The sequence below is a fragment of the Sabethes cyaneus genome, chromosome 1 (genome assembly GCF_943734655.1).
Source record: "Sabethes cyaneus chromosome 1, idSabCyanKW18_F2, whole genome shotgun sequence".
Classification (NCBI taxonomy): domain Eukaryota; kingdom Metazoa; phylum Arthropoda; class Insecta; order Diptera; family Culicidae; genus Sabethes; species Sabethes cyaneus.
Window position 1 is genome coordinate 49,545,890 of NC_071353.1, and position 17,768 is coordinate 49,563,657.

Here is a 17,768-nt window from a genome sequence, read left to right on the forward strand (position 1 = left end):
TGTCTCTGTGTGTGTGTGTGTTCGTGCGTGTGTGTGCGTGTGTGTGTGCGTGTGTGTACGTGTGTGTACGTGTGTGTGTGTGTATGTGTGTGTGTGTGTGTGTGTGTGTGTGTGTGTGTGTGTGTGTGTGTGTGTGTGTGTGTGTGTGTGTGTCTGTGTGTGTGTGTGTGTGTGTGTGTGTGTGTGTGTGTGTGTGTGTGTGTGTGTGTGTGTGTGTGTGTGTGTACGTGTGTGTGTGTGGGTGTATGTGACGCTTGACTTTAGTTGTCTGTTTCTCGGAGATGGCTGAACCGATTCATTCGCTATTACGCTTATTTGAAAGGTGTTATCACCTTGTAAATCAATATTAAATTGTTTTGCGGTCCGACATTTTTTTTTAAAGTTATAAGCAAAAATGTAAAAATTACGTCACATGATTTTCTACGGAACCGCACAACCGATTTGAAAGCTCTTGCTATCGCAAATTTTTTGGAGGAGTTTTATCGAAAACAATCAAGCGATTCAAAAGTTATGCTTAAAAATGTGCTTTTTTAAGGTGTCAATTAATCGAACTTTTCTTTCACCAATTAAGGCGCCATTAGTCTCATTTGGTAGGTAATATAGCCTCATAGATCACTATTGAATTGTTTTTTGTTTGGATGTTTAATTTGAAAGTAATGAGCAGTCGGGTACAGCATAATAAAATTTACAATTATTAATAACGATTTTAACCAGATAATTAATCAGATTTCAATTATCTTAGTATCAAACGAGAGGCCTTAACGCTATGAACATATCTGCTAAATCTTATTAGAATTGGCCTAACCAGACAAAAGTTATTTGAAAAAACATTGATGAAATTATTTAAGCAAACTTTACTGATATGAACCAAATAGAAAAAAATGCGATCATGTGCTCTAGCGTAAAAATGCTCAATTTTCCAGGTGGTGTGTCTTTGGAAAAGTTTATTTAAAAAATATGGCGCAACTTTGGACACTATTAGGGTGACCGTAAATCTACCTATTAAAATGATACAAATTTTTGTTTTTTTGAATGCGTCCAAAAAAGCACAATGTCTCCACAAAAGTTGTAGAACACAGTAAAATAAGCAACTTTGCTGTACATAGTAACTATCTATCTCTCACTGGTTGCGAAATGTAACGATATTTTTTTAAATGCAGCGAAAATTGAATTGAGATATCGAAAAGCGGTTACGTTACAATTAAGATAATTATTTTTACACGTCAAAAAAAATTCAGCCAAATCGGTCCTCTAGATACTGAGATACACGCTCCGTCGCTGAAAACAAATGGTTTCGAGGAGAGCGCGTTGAAACTATTGTACAGCATTGCACTTCTCTTCAAGTGATCCCACAGTTTTACTGCAAATTCTCAACGAGACCACGTTCCAAAAAATACTTTGGGCTCAACATTTCTGAAGATAAAAGGCTTCTGAAAATGCAAATCAAACAAGTTTTTCGACTCCCCCGCCCCCTCCTTAAATATCAACCCTGCCCAAGAACTTTGCACACGATTTTTTGATTGCTTTCAAATATTCTATAAATTTATCAGTAGATTACATACACATGCACATATTTTGATGATAACTACCATTACTGCCCATAAATACATAACAGTCCCATGTGATTTTCCCCACTTTAAGGCCTGGGGATCATCTTTAAATTGTTCATGCTTTCAATATTTCAAACAGTAATGTTATGTTTGTTCCTAAAATTTTGAAAATAATATCAAACTATGTCAGTCACAAGTTACAAATAAACGCATAACAGTCTTCTCAGTAGTGAAAATATAACAATAAACATCTGCTTTTAGGAAATGCCTGGACCGATTTGACTGAATAACTACCAAACGAAAAGTTTTGTAGCCTAGAATAATTCTATTGAACAGAATTTGGAACGGATGTACGGTTCCGAAGATATGTTTGGAACAAGTTCCGGAATATATGAAACTTGAACATAGAAGCACCTTGAATCATAACAAACCCGTCATGCGACACCTCCATGTACTCGATATTGCAAAACTAGACCATTGGTAGTCGTATAAAATGTTCAAGACATCATCGACCACGTCTGGAAACGTTCCGGATAGGGGATCAATTTCTGAATTGAACTAAAATAAAAATTGTGACATCTTTAAGTACTCAAAATGGGGGGCTCCGTAGCCGCAAGGTTACCGAGTCTGCTTTGACAAGCGAATGGTCGTAAGTTCGAATCTTAGTAGAATCAAGCCATTCGATGTCAAGTGACTTTAGCACTTTAGCCCCTCCATATACCCTTCCTTCATGCTGAATTCTATATATTTACTCACTGAAGCCTCCTGAGTCCTGACAGTGCAAATGTCCCTCCTATAGTAAAGTGTACTGGTCAGAGGAACGAATGAGTCCTCGCCAGGGACGGCTATAATATGGGATAGTGCTGGCAGCGAGGAATAAGTGGGTAAAATAGATCAAGCTTTGAAGGAAGGGTAAATCCCAATACCACAAGCACGCATAAATTTAATAAACATATCGCTCACTATAACAAGTGAGCATATCGCGATTATAACAAAAAGAAATGCAGTGCAGGTCATACAGCAAATACCCGGGCGATATTACAATAGATCAACTATACTCATATGGAAGTCCACACATGGAAAAAAAAGTACTCAAAATTGCAAAAGTAGTTCATTTGTCGTCATATAAAGTGTCCAGGATTACATTGGCGACAGCCGGACACGTTCTAGGAACGTTCCGAATACTTCCAGGAAAATGACTAGTTTTTAACTTAAATCAAACCCAAGAATGCGACCCCGCTATTAACTCAAAATAACAAATTACAAATAAAAGGAAAATATTTTTGGATTGCTTTGAAATATATTTGTATAGGGGAACTGTGGGTAAAATGAACAGGGGGGGGGGGGTAAAATGAACAGGCAGCCAAATTTCCAGTAAATTAATTAAAACCCGTTCCAGATCAATAGGTATCTTCTCCTAGAAGTATTTCAAGCTGTTTGAGATAATATGTGGTGATCATAAGCTTTCCAATGTGAAAAAAATGAAAAAACTAAAAAATATTTGCAGAAATCTGACGCCGATGGTAATTTTCACTATTAGTAAATAAGCTATTTTGGCGAAACAAATTAAATTTCGACTATTGGTATCATTTAGTATTGTTTGCTTATCACTATCCTGCGGATCTGTCGAAAATTCCAAATATTTTTATCAACTCTTTGTTTATAATAAACACTTGAAAATAATTGGTGTTTTGAGGGTAAAATGAACACCTCACTATGGGGGCAAAATGAACAGTGTGTATCATGATGTTTTACTTTCCATTTATCAGCAGCTACGAAATAATTGCAATTCAAGCAACAAAAATGATCGAGTCTCTCGAAAACTGACGGAAAATGACCGAGTGCTGGAAAATCCTGCGAGCTAAAAGTCAAGCATTGTATGAACGTGGCGAACATACATTAAGTTAACTTTGTGGAGTCCCATTTTAATTCCAACAGCCCTGTTGAATACCTACGGCTTATGTACTTACTTACTTTAGTGGCAACGGTCCGTTACCGATCCTGCGCCGAACGAATTATGGTCCTCCAGTACCGTCGGTCCTGGGCTGCCGTTCTCCAATCCCCACGAACACCAGCTGAACGTGCATCGTCTTCGACAGCACACACCCACCGGGTGCGGGGTCTGCCTCGGAGTCTACGGCCTCTTCCTGGTTCTCTGCTGAAAATAGTTTTGGCTACTCTTTCATCGGGCATTCTGGCCACGTGTCCAGCCCACCGCAGCCTGCCACATTGCACTACCTTCACTATATCAGCATATTTGTATACTTGGTACAGCTCGTGATTCATGCGTCTGCGCCACACTCCATTTTCCATTTTGCCACCAAGTATAGATTGCAGAATTTTACGCTCAAAAACCCCAAGCACTCGCCGATCAGCTTCCTTTAGCGTCCATGATTCGTGTCCGTAAAGGGCCACCGGGAGGATTAGTGTTCTGTAGAGCGCCAGTTTTGTGCGAATTTGCAAACTACAGGACTTCAGCTGGCTACGTAATCCGTAGAAAGCCAGATTCGCGGCTGCAACTCGTCGTTTCACTTCGCGGCTTACATCGTTGTCACATGTCACGAGTGTACCAAGGTATATAAATTCCTCCACTACTTCATATCGTTCCCCATCTTACTCCACCTCGGCACTAACACCACTTGGGCTCCCACGTTCCCTACCAGCAACCATGTACTTCGTTTTGGCGGTATTAATGGTGAGTCCCAATCTCGCAGCTTCCCTTTTAAAAGGCCTAAAGGCCTCTTCCACTGCTCTATGGTTGATTCCGATGATATCGACGTCATCCGCAAAACCAAGAAGCATGTGAGATTTCGTGATGATAGTTCCATTCCTTTCCACGTTTGCTCTTCGTAATGCACCTTCCAAGGCAATGTTGAATAGCAGGTTAGAGAGTGCATCCCCTTGCTTCAGTCCATCCAACGTCACGAAAGCAGCTGAGGTCTCACCCGCTATTCTAACGCATGATTTGGATCCGTCCAGCGTCGCACGAATCAGCGTAACTAGTTTCGTCGGAAAACCATGTTCTAGCATTACCTGCCACAGCTCATTTCGTTTAACTGAATCGTACGCCGCTTTAAAGTCCACAAACAGATGGTGTGTCTGCAAGTTGTACTCCCGAAACTTGTCTAGCAACTGGCGCAGGGTAAACATCTGATCCGTCGTGGAGCGACCCTCACGAAAACCAGCTTGGTACTCGCCGACGAAGGACTCCGCTAACGGTCTCAGTCTGCAGACCAGGATACGGGAAAGCACCTTGTAGGCAGAATTGAGCAATGTAATTCCTCGATAGTTTTTACACTCCATTCGATGTCCCTTTTTGAAAATTGGGCAAATGAGGCCATCCAACCACTCCTCCCAGATCCTGACAGTGATCCAATGGATTGCTTCGTACAGCCGCTCGCTCCCCGCTTTTAGAAGTTCAGCCGGGATACCGTCCTTCCCAGCAGCCTTACCGTTTTTCAGCTCACTGATTGCCTTCTTAACCTCCTCCTGTGTTGGTGGCTCCACAGCTTGATCATCGCTTACAATTTCTATCCTGTCCCTGCTGATCTCCGCATTTACCTCTCCATTCAACAGTGTCTGAAAGTGCTCCTTCCACCTGGCTGCTACCGCCGTTTTGTCGGTAAGCAGGTTGCCAGCACTATCATTGCACATCACAGGCATGGCAAAATTCCTGCTTCTCACCGTTTTATAGAAACTCCGTGTGTCGTTGCTGATGTATCGCTCCTCTGCGCCGGCGAGCACGTGCTGCTCGTACTCGCGTTTCTTTAGACGATGGATTCTTTTTTCCGCAGCTCTAGTCACTCTGTATCTCTCTCTATTTTGACGCGTTGCCGCAGTGAGCATGCGACTCCTGGCCTGGTTCTTTTCATCTGTCACTCTCTGGCAATCGGCATCAAACCAGCTGTTACGCTGTCTTCCACGCGTCGTGCCTACCACCTCTCTCGCTGCTGTTTGGATGGCACCATGGATGTTTCTCCACAGCCCATTTATATCTTCTTCTACCTGCTGTTCTGCGATTCGCTGGTGAAGCTTCCTGGCGTACTCCACTGCTACGCCGTCTGCCGTTAACCGCTGGATGTCGAAACGCAGCGTCCTTTCAGTGCAAGTTTTCGCCGTGTTCGACAGCCTTGCGCGAATCTTACTCACTACGAGATAGTGGTCAGAGTCGATATTTGGTCCACGAAAAGACCGTATATCGATAACATCCGAAAAGTGTCGACCGTCAATCAAGACATGATCGATCTGAGAGCTAGAGTCTCCATTTGGATGCCTCCAGGTGTGTATCCGAATATTCAAACGTGGAAAGTAGGTGCTACAGATGGCCATCCCTCTGGCCGCGGCAAAATTTATGAGCCTCAGACCGTTATCATTGGTCGACAGATGCAGGCTATGTCTTCCAATAACTGGACGGAAGAATTCCTCCCTCCCGATTTGCGCGTTTGCATCTCCGATGATGATTTTCACGTCGTGTTTTGGGCACTCTCCATAGGTCCTCTCAAGCTTGTCGTAAAACTCGTCTTTAGCATCATCGGATTTATCATTTGTCGGTGCGTATAAGTTGATTAGGCTATAGTTGAAGAATTTGCCCTTAATCCTCAACACGCATATACGGTCATCTACGGGCTTCCACCGGATAACTCGTTGTTTTTGTTTTCCCAGCACTACGAAACCGACTCCGTGTTCAGCTTTCTTACCACCACTGTAGTAGATGTGGTACTTGAAAGAAGTGCCTGCAATAGGGTCTACTGCACGGAACTCCCTTTCTCCGGAATTTGGCCACCGAATTTCTTGAATAGAAGCGATCTCCACTCCGAGTTGATGCAGCTCTCGAGCAAGCAAGCCAGCCCGTGCCGGTTCACGGGGAGTTCGGACATTCCAGGTACCAAGTTTCCAATCGTTATCCCTTAATCGTTTCCTTGTCCCTTGCCGTGTCCTATACCGATTGTTCCGTCCTGAATTTCTTTGTTCGTGGTTCGTGGTAATTGAAGTTTCGGTATACTACCTCACCGGGGTCGCGATACCTACGGCTTATGTAGAACAATGATAATGTAAAATAATGTTTAATTTATCCAAACTGCATGTTAACTTTAGTTTTCTATGACATGTTCATTTTGCCCTCACTGCATGTTCATTTTACCCACATGAAAAAAATCAGGCTCGAGTGTGACGCTTTCGAAAAAAAGGAGTTCTTTTTTAAAGATCTTTATATATTGCTACGTGGAATATGAATCCAGCTTTCAATTCATATAGTGCGATCAGCATTTGGTTGATTCCTGGGGGAGCAGTGGTTAGAGAATTCGCGAAAAAGTGATCATTTGAATCGATGAACATCCCTCATGAACATACACTATTCGCCTGCCTCGCCGATAATGCACGCATCAGCTTTGAATTTTATCACGAACAGAACCTCAATGTGAACATCAGAATTCGTTCAAAAATTGAATATTGAACATTGAGTGTTTTCGATTTATCGAATATAGAATGCCCGGGGACGCCGGAAAGTATTCAAAATAATATTACCACGAAAAGGGAATAGTTTAAAGTAGTATTAGTGGCTTTACAAGCAGCAGAAGGCAGTAATTTGCACTTTTCCGTTCCTCACGATATTCGTATATTCCGCGATGCTATGAAGCGTGAGTGTATGTTGCTCAGGGTTATAGGCGAATTGAACCACTCGCGTAGCTGTTTTATCATGATAAAAACCGTTTGCCGATGCTCGGAGTATCTATTCATTTTGCGAGTTTTCCAACCACTGTGGGGGAGAAAATGGTGGAATTGCTAAGGGTGTTCATTTTCCCCCCAGTTCCCCTAATATAATCAGTATATTACATAGACTTGCTGCTGAATTATGTTCCGAAGGCGTGTCGAATTCTAACTCAAATGACAAATGAGATGGTATAACCTTTCACCAATAGGTGGTATAAATCGGGTTTTAATCTGAAATGAGCATTCTGTTCAAATTTAATTCGAATCCGAGAAGGTCGATTTGAACTTTTTCTCGGTCACCTCGGGTTGAACTGAAATCGGTTGATTCTTGTGGAATTTTCCAATTGAATTTGTGGAATACATTTGAAAAAAGTAGACGAACAAGTGAGTATGATAGATTTCAATGCGACAATGGTTGGCCGTACTTCGCGACAAAAGCGATAACTGGTCACGGTGTTTGCGTGCACGAAAGCAAATGGATATCGGCCAAAGAAAATATACAGTACCACTTAGAAAGGATTTGATAATGTCGGTCAACAAAATCCAAAGAAAAATTATGTTTCCTGGCAAACTCGTGAAAAAGAATTAATAATAAAATGGGATTTCAGCGGGGCGCTCTCGCTGTGGTACTGTGCTTTTGAATTCGAATCAATAAAATTGGAAGAAATTAAGGAATTTTAAGGAAACCGTATCACCAGGATAATGTTCAACAAAATAGGAACACACATTTTTTCATAAATTCAGCCGGATGTGACGATTCCCGTGTCGACTAGTGTGCCGCTGCCGGCGTAGAAGTAATCGAAGTGGAACGACACTATACTTTGCTCCAGTTTTCTTACTATTCACACGCTTTCGGTATCGATTTCCCTCTCTCGTCCCTACTAGGTCTGGCTTTGGAATAATAAGTATACCTAACGTGAGCTCCGACAGAACTGCAACTTATCGCTTCCATTCTTGTTGCGGCTTTTCACGAAAATGTTTAGGGGTCAAGTCAACTACACGGGACATTTAATTCCAAAACGAATTGGACTGAGTGTCAATTCCGCATTATTAGCAAACAAATAAATCGTGTGTATCCGACAATAATTATCCTTCGGTTGGTTAACTTCATGTCTATACATGTTGTGAATAGACCTTATAACAACCCCGAATGAAGCAATGGGTGGCCTTTTCGCCCTTCGTAGTTTCACAGCTGCCACATACACAATAATAGGGCTAATTTTTCAAATATGATTATGTCCTAACATGAACTAAAATGATTGAAAAAGCCAATGGGAATGTTACATTTTGAAATGTTGACAGGAAAACAACAATGAAGTTGTAGAGGCTTTCAGCCTACGGCTTGTTCGCCTCTGTGTCAGCCGCAGGCTGAAAGCCTTTATATTGAAGAATGCAATTAAACAATAAAATTGTCTGTTAGACTAAATGTTTTGGTTTCAATTTCAAGATATTTCTTGGTTTCTCCATTTTAAGCCGTTTGTATATAATATTTTTGTAGTATGGTAAGTTGTGTAAAGAAAGATTAAGAAATTAACAAAACGAGATCGACTAGAAACGTTTTTATTTGCTCGCTCTCGTGACTATATTTATGGAACATTTGTCCTATTTTCGTATATGACCTTCGAGAGACAACGTCAGCACACGTCAGTAAGTCCCCAAATCAAATGCATGACAGCCGGATGCAAACACACCAATCACCGAAACATCGCATTAGTGTCTACAATCAATTTCCCGCCAGTTTCCCATTTTTCTCGGTCAAACTTTTCAACGGGTTCCGCCTTTCTGCATCATGATAGTTGTCGTTTACTGCTAGGACAAATTTGCATAAAAACATCGGGATGACCTGGTTCGATTGTTTACTTCCATATGTATGTCTCTATATAGTCGTTTTTGTTTGATCAATTGAACAAACATAAAATTTATGCGAAATGGGAGTCATATTTTTATGTGTGACTATAAACGTTTGCTAATATTGCTACTCGGTCCTTCTAACTGCTAGAAGATGGCAGAATAGACAATGGGTAAACGATTTCTGATTTCGTGCAGACAGACGCTGTCATAGGACTTATCTTTCAATACGGAGGTTCGTGCTCCCGGAATGGTATTTAGAATTTACACTACTATTGCATGCAATCCGGTCCACCATCTACTCTCCCAGCACCTGCAGCAGTAAAACAGCAATAAAAAGGGTGGAAGAAAGATTGCCGTAGTGTAACCACACTGCTTCGTCACGTGAACCACACGAGGTTTCACTATTCCACCATTATTGCGAGGAAAAACACAAACTTTTCCTTCCATAGCAAAAAAGGCAACACTTTCGAAGTGGTGCGAATAAGAACTTTTCGCTGATTATTTACACTTCATGCAGTTAAAATAGTATACATGTGTAGGGTAGGGGCGGGCCTGGTCGGCTTCAGTAGATTGTGTGTTTGCATTTGTTTTTATGTCACCATTAGCGTAAAAGAGAAACTTTAGTATTGAACTCCACCGCGGGACTTGACCTTCGGCTATGCGAAGCTATATCTGCACAAGTCGATAAACTAGAAACTGAATAAGGATAAATCAAGCTCCCGCCGGAAAAAAATCATTTTTATACTCTGTTTCTGAACCGTTTTGTGAGGCTTTGTGTGAGGTAATTGACCTAGCACTCCTTCGGAAGACGAGAAATGATTCCGAGTTGGAAGAATTACAAGGTTAGTAGTAATAACTGTCAATGTTTTTTTGGACGCGTTTAACGAAAAATGGGTTAATCACAGATGTCTTTGCCTAATTTTCGTTTAGAGTGTATTTAAATGTCAACACAATTTGCAAGTTTGTTTTGAATTTTTATTCGTTTAAGAATCGTAGTAATCATGAACGCAAAAAGAAAACTTGTGATAAATCTCGTTTCGAAAAATTTTCGACCGTGTGATATTTTAAAGAAGGTGAAGCCATTCGGAATAAACAAAAGATTCATATTTCGTACCGGAAACCGGTTTTTGGAAAATGCCTAGCCATCAAACGGATAAGACAGTGAGTTCAACGGAAACCAGATCAGTCTGGTCCCGTTGCTGTTCAATGAACCTGGTGTTCAAATCAACACTAAATATCATATCGATAATGTTTTGAAGACCCATTTGCTTCCCATCGTCAAAAAACACTACAAGAATGCACCATACTGCCTTCAAGAAGATTCTGCACCCTCTCACCAGGCGAAAACAACACAGGTTTGGTATGAGGACAATTTCCCGGATTTTATTTCTTCGAAAGAGTGGCCTGCCTCTTTACCTGATTTGAATCTGCTTGGCTTCTCTGCGTGGGGTTACATGCTAAGCAAACTAGGGAGCACCAAAGAATTGACTATGGATACTTTCAAGCAACGTTTGAAGAAAATTTCGGATAAAATGCCTCAAGATATCGTGCGTGCCAACCGTAACGCTTTTCAACAACGTTTGTGACTGATAATTAAAGCAAAGGGAGAAAGATTTGAATTGGACAAATTTAAGACAAATGTTGTGGACATCCTTCACACGAAATACACTCGAAATTAAAATTTCTAAAGCTTCTAATTTTTGTGACCATTTACTTTACTGACAATTACTACTCACCCTGTAGAGAAGCAGAGCTGAGCTGAGAATGTGCATTGCTAGAATTGTTCGTTGAAGGTAGGGTCGTCTAACAGCTAATTTTTATTAATTAGGATCTCTTCTTAAACACGGCTTGTTGAAAAGTTACTAGATGCGTGACAAATTTAAGAACTTAATCTCTCGAGTTAGTAATTAAGTGCAGAAATATTTATCGTTACAAAGATTCATCCTTACAGCAATTGAGCAGAGAAAAAAAGATGAGATACAGTGTTGGGAAATCCGCCGATGGTGGAAACGTGGAAATATTAGAAAAAGTACTGAATGGTGCAATATGATGATTAACAGCCTCTGTCCCAAGTGGTGAATGACCCGTTGGATTAAAACCACTCTAAAAAAAGTCTCTATCCCAGCTATCTGAGCACTAAGAGAGCAATTATATAGTACCGTCATCCGGGGATACTTTGAATACTTTTGAACTTTGACCTAGTATAACTTTCGAAGTATACCGTTTAGGTGCAAGTGTAAGTAGCCAAAACTTGAATAGTGGTCAGTACGTTTGATTTATGATTATGAGAAAAAATATAAACTAAATGAATCTGTAGAATGAACCACAAATAGGGGTGTTGCAAGTTACCCAGTAAACGGGGTTACTTACAACACTTTTCTGATTATGCGTTTTTTATTATTTTATATTTGATTTTAAACCACGAATGACTAAGGCTTGTTCGCGACAAAATTTGGAACCTTTAAACACACACAGCTTCGGAAATACATTAACAATGAGTGAAATTTTTTGCAGAGTGGTAAACGTATGTCTGTTCTTTCTGAAAATATAACACTTGTTTATATTACAAGTGCTCAGCCTACAACGGCGTCGAAAGGAGAGCAGGTGCGAAAAGCAATGGTATGCGGTCGCAATGAAAACCCGGATCTCGCGTTAAGAAAATTTGCCAAAAAGCTTGGATTTCATTCAAGCACTGTTCACAGTGTTTTAAAATTGTTCGATACTCGCTTGATAACAACTAGGAAGAAGGGAAGTGGAACAAAAACGGATCTGAGGAACCACCACAAGGATGCGAAGGTAAAACAAATATTACGAAGTAGACCAGATCTTTCTGTAAGTACCATTGCTCGTGAAATAAAAATGTCGCCAACATTCGTGCACACTTCTAAGCAACGACAAGGCATGAAGTCTTTCAAGGTGAGGACTGTGCCAAACCGTAATGATAAGCAAAATACGACGGCCAAAACACGCGCTCGTAAGCTTTATCGCGAATATTTAACGAAGTTTCCATGCGTTATAATGGACGATGAAACGTATGTCCTAGAAGACTTTAAACAGCTTCCTGGTATGTCTTTTTACACTGCCATGAAACGGAATGGCGTTGCAGAGCATTTTAGGGCAAAGAAGAAAGTCAAGTTTCCCACACAATATTTAATATGGCTATATGCAGCTGTGGTCGAGCAAGCAAAAGTTACATCACTACGGGAACGGTTAACAAGGAAATATACCGTGAATAATGCCTGCAGAAACGATTGTCACCGTTCCTACACAGCCATGATGTACCCTCGCTATTTTGGCCTGATTTGGCATCCTATCACTACGCCAAAGATGTTTTGGAATGGTATGATGCTAATGGAGTCCATATTGTACCGAAGGAGGCGAATCCACCTAACTGTCCAGAGTTACGCCCCATCGAGCGGTATTGGGCTTTGATAAAGAGAGAGCTGTCCCAGCACAAACAACAAGCAACAAATACAGATAAATTTCGAAAATCTTGGACAAACGCAGCTAAATTGGTTGCCAACAAGTCTGCACTGACCCTCATGGCAAGAGTAAACTCCAAAGTTCACCAATTTTTCATGCAGACCAAATAGGTAATGTTAATTTGTTTGATAATTATTAACGATACACTCATAAATGATATAATAGTGTTTCATTGATTAAACTTCTGGCAAATTTGTTTTATTGCAAATTTGAGGTGTCCAGATTTTGTCGCGAACAAGCCTTATTTTCAGATATTTTGAATGTATTTATAGTAAAACAAGAGATACTGGAGGCGTTTTTTGTTTCCCGATTTCGTCTATCGCTTTTTTTAAGATATTCGGTGAAAATGCAGCATGTCGGCGAACTCCAAATTGCCGTTTGAAGGCACATGGAATTTTTCACAATTTTAATTTTTCTAGAGATGGCGGTAGACAAAATAACATCGTACAGATGCAAACTTACTTTGTACATACTGTCTATTACGATAATTTTCCTTTTTACAAGTGCTGCAAGCCGTACCATATTGGAAGTAACAACACGAATTCATCGTTTCTTCTCCAAGTTCAAAATATAAACAAAGCTCAAAGTTGCTATTTGTTAGCTTATATGATGCACTAATTGTGTACAGGAACCAAACGATCAAAAATAATTTCATATCAATGAACTGACGCAACTATGCACATCCATTTTTCCTACTCTGAAAATGAAATTACTTTCCAAGCGTATAAAAACAAGCAAAACAATGATGTAATGGATTAAACTTAACTAAACAATAGGTTAACGTCCTTTCTTTAAAACGGCATTGGGTGCAAATGTCAACAAACAAATGCATTAGAGCTGTCAAAAGCGCGATGCGCTAAAGTGTTGCAAGTATCCCCGGATGACGGTAGTTAATATTAGAGACATTCTAAGTCCCAATGGACGAACACCAATCTATGAGCATTGCATATCATCTCATAATGGTGGCAATAAGAGCTATCCCTCTGTTGTCCCTCGCTATGCATTTGATAGAAAATAACAACGCGCTTGTAAAAATGTCAGCGCTTCCAAAAGTGCATAAAAAACAAAACATTGAGTTTAACGGTTCGATGTTGTACTTGCTGTTCTCTTATGAAACATTCCCTTGGGTAACACACTACATTTAGACGGAATCTGGTATTCTCGCTTGTCTTGTTCGACAGACTTCGAGCATACGACAATGGCGAGGCTAGTGCTTCAAACTTATTGTTGTATAGCTACAAACCTATTGTACGATGTTGTAAGCAGTTTAATCGTGCAAAAATGTCTCCGGATTCGGAAAATTTTGAGTTGGACACAGCCAAAAAGAGAAAACGTAGTGTTCGGCGGACAACAGAATACAAGGTCCATGCGTTGCTCACAAAAGAAGTGACCCATTTACTATACAAAGTAAATAAAAGCACAATATAGACTAAAAAGCTTAATCTTCTGTTTAGTTTTGACATAGGACTACGTCTTACGGCAAAGTTTGGAATAGGGTGTCATTCCAAAAAATCGAAAAATGCGAGCGTCACGAAAGAATGAAAGATTTTGCGCGCTTATAGGTTAGCCTATTGATTTCAAACTATGCACTATTGAAAATTTGAAAATAGTGAAGCATTATCCAACTGGAAATCCTCGCTTCGTGATTAGTCGGAAAAGACGCCGTCATAGTTTTAACGTATTTTTAGTAAAAAAAAAGCGACAAAATATTTCCGTGCCTACAGATCGAAGATTCTTTGCGACGATTTAACCTAAACCAATTTGATATCTGTGCTTGGGAAGTAAACCAAAACAAATGACAAAGTCTCCACATCTCAACAAATGTTGCGATTACACCTAGACCATTTTGATGTCCTTACTTGGGAAGTATGCCAAAAAAAAAGAGTGCCAAAACCCCTTCGTTCTAACAATTTTTTTGCAATTTTTGCAATTTGCAAACGCAATTAAACCTAGTCCAATTTCATGTCTGTGTTATGGAAATGTGTCAGAAAAAATAACAATTCTCTGGTCCAAACAGATTGCAAATTCTTAAGAGCAAGACGATTAATTAAACCGTCACAAAAAATTAAAACGTTATTAAAACATCAGCACTCAGCCCAGGTTTGAACCCCATTTAATATCTTTATGGATAATTTCATATCTATAATAGGAAATTTTCGTTACATTCCAAGCAAGTGCGCCGAAGAGACCGAAACGATCTAAGTACTTTTATGAGTGATTACGCACTCATTGATTGGAACAATTTTCCTTGCAATTAGCAAGACAATTCCTTGTAAAAATACTGAGCAATATTATTGAAAGAAAAATTTGAATGCTGCCGTTCGAATACTTTTTTGGTTGACTGTACTTGAAGAATCGTATTATCGTATTCGTATCGTACATGCATGGATAAATGCTACTAAAGAGACTTATGTAGTCCTACGTCACCTATGCGGTCGTGTCTTGTATACAGCCCTTCTGATTGTTCATCGAGCACGTAATTACGAGTGACTGTAAAATCAATATTTTATTCGGTCGAATAATTTGTCGTCATTAAGGCAAAGAAAGGAATATCACCTTCGATTTGAAAACTGGATACAACTCAGTTCATTTTTGACTGCAATCTAGTGGTAACATGAACGCTTGTTACACGGAAAAAATTATACCACTTTTAATACTGACGATTTGAAATTATATTCAGTAGTTCGTTCCATAGACGATTGTATCCGGCTTCAAAGGCTCTTGGATGTGTTTGTTGATTGGTGCAAGAAAAATTGGCTTGTTATCAGTATCACAAAATGTCAAGTGTTGACTTTCCACCGCATCGCCAGTCCGGTTGTTTTCAATTACCAAATAAATGAACATGTACTCAAAAGAGTCGATCAAGTCAATGACCTTGGGGTTCTGCTTGACACCAAACTCACCTTCAACTTACATCGTACCACGGCAATATCGAAAGCCTCCCGACAGCTCGGTTTCATTGCTAAAATTGCACGTGACTTCAGTGATCCCCACTGCATGAAGGCGCTGTACTGTTCATTAATTCGCCCGTTGATTGAAAATGCTTGCTTGGTATGGTGCCCCTATCAGTTGTCGTGGAATTTGCGTATCGAAAGAGTGCAAAAACGTTTCTTGAGGCTTGCGTTGAGAGACCTACCATGGCGCGACCCAATCTATCTACCACCGTACGTCGATCGTTGCCGTTTATTGGGTCTTCAGGCACTTCAACAGCGTAGGAAGGTTCAGCAAGCAGTGTGTGTTGCAAAGATCTTAAATGGTGAAATCGAGTCACCGAGCATCCTGTCTCTCATCAACTTTCATGCTTCGCAACGTGCCCTGCGCTCAACCGAGCTATTGCAACCGAGATTCCATCGGACCACCTTTGGATCCTATGAGCCAATAACTGCCTGCATCCGGACTTTTTCTATTGTGGAAAGTTTATTTGAATTTAATGAACCATCACATAAGTTCGCTCAAAAATTGTCTAATGTTAGCTTTTTATTAGTGATGCGCAAAACGGATCACTAGACTGATCGGATCAGAGCCGGTTCATTTAGTCAAGGATCCGGATCTTCGGAACGGTTCCTCGGATCTTTAGTTACACTAAACATCTTTAGTTACACTAGGGTTTTCCCTACTCTTCAGGCAGAATTTTAGAAAAAGAGTCAATGTTACTCCATAGAGAGAAAGACATAACTCTGAAGAAGATTCTACGGAGATTGCGTGGCCATGCATGCTTCACGTGCACGCGTTTTTCGTACAAGCTAGTGATTTGAAACGGGTTTTCTCCACATCCCTGGCACGAACAGCATTCTCATACATTTTTCTTGAAGCCGATTTTACGTCAAATTTGACAGCAGCTGTAAGAATTACGCAATCATATGCGGTTTTATGCTTCAGAAAATTTGTTGCATGTGGGATGTAGATAATGAAACGTGTTCGTTTTGTTTGTTATCGGCAACGTAAGAAAGGAAAAATTCTGACTTTTGATAGTTTTATTTTTTACGATAAACGAAAGAGGGGAAATAACACGCTGCATTCGTCATACTGCGCAGCATTAAATACATGCGTTGTCTCGTATAAATTTTGTTTAAAAGTTTGTTGTCTACCTCTATTACCACCACTATCGGAAGCGGCTTCAGCTGGCAACTGTCGTGACAGGGGTCTGGTTTTCTCTCATTTTGTTACAATACACGACAATACGGAGACATTTCCATTCAAATACAAATTTGAATTTATTATTAAAGCGCGCGAAGAATAGAGCCATTAGGCCGTATGAATAAAACAGGTTGCTTTGCTTTTCCCGTTTAAATCGTATGGGAGCATTTGCTCTAACTCTTTTATTCATACGGCCTGTTGTCTCTGATCTTGTTTTATCCTGTCTTGTCAGTAGACTGCTTTCATGACAGCAACCTGAAATAGAGTGAAGAGAACGAAGGACTACTAGATAAGACATAAAATGAAACTCTAGGTAGAACTGTCATCAGTGAAATAAAACCTAATGAAGTTCGCTGCAAACTAAAAGTCGCACGGGCAAGATCCGTGTCTTAAAAGAGAAAATTCACGGACCAGTCATTCTTTTTACGGATCCGGATCTTTTACATGGATCAGGAGCGGATTTCCCATCACTACTTTTTATAAACCGACCAGAAATATTCAATAAGACCATCCATGTCAGTTGATTTTTACAAATAAACAAATAAACAAATAGACCTGTCAAATATTCTGGTATAAATTAACGATGTGCGAGATAACAGGTTCACCCTTGTAAAGCTGCTTGTGTTTTGTGTGAAATTTTTTTTGTATATGTTTATAATTTTTTTCACACCACTACTTCAATCCTACCAGAAGCATAATGAATATACCTTGTGTTCGCACTTAAAATCGATCCGATACAAATCGTTATGAGCGACGGTCCCTCGCATAATTTTAACCTTCCTAATGCATTAGAAAAAAGTTACATATTATGCATTAAGGGTCGAAAACGACCCAAGTTTTGAAATTGCTCTCATTAATCCATTTTCAATCCGAATTTCGTTTTCTTTACCTCGTTTGAAAGCTATGGCCTAAAACTAGCACCCAAGGTATGTTGGGGAATATTTGTTGACTGATGGCCACTTCTGCGTCGGTTCCGGGACACCCACTACCAGGTCCCGGGGAACATTTTTATATTTTGAGATAATTCATTTTGCGGCA

The 17,768-nt window shown here is 40.1% G+C and overlaps 1 protein-coding gene across 1 annotated transcript in view; it reads right to left on the minus strand.

The window, feature by feature from the left end:
- The window catches only part of LOC128745656 (microtubule-associated protein tau), a 62,074-nt gene extending 46,521 nt beyond the window's left edge, over positions 1–15,553 (minus strand). Inside the window, exon 1 of the mRNA XM_053842734.1 lies at positions 15,497–15,553. Coding sequence (XP_053698709.1) covers positions 15,497–15,553 — 57 coding nt within the window. The remainder of the gene's footprint in view (positions 1–15,496) is intronic.
- Between the last annotated feature and the right edge of the window lie 2,215 nt (positions 15,554–17,768).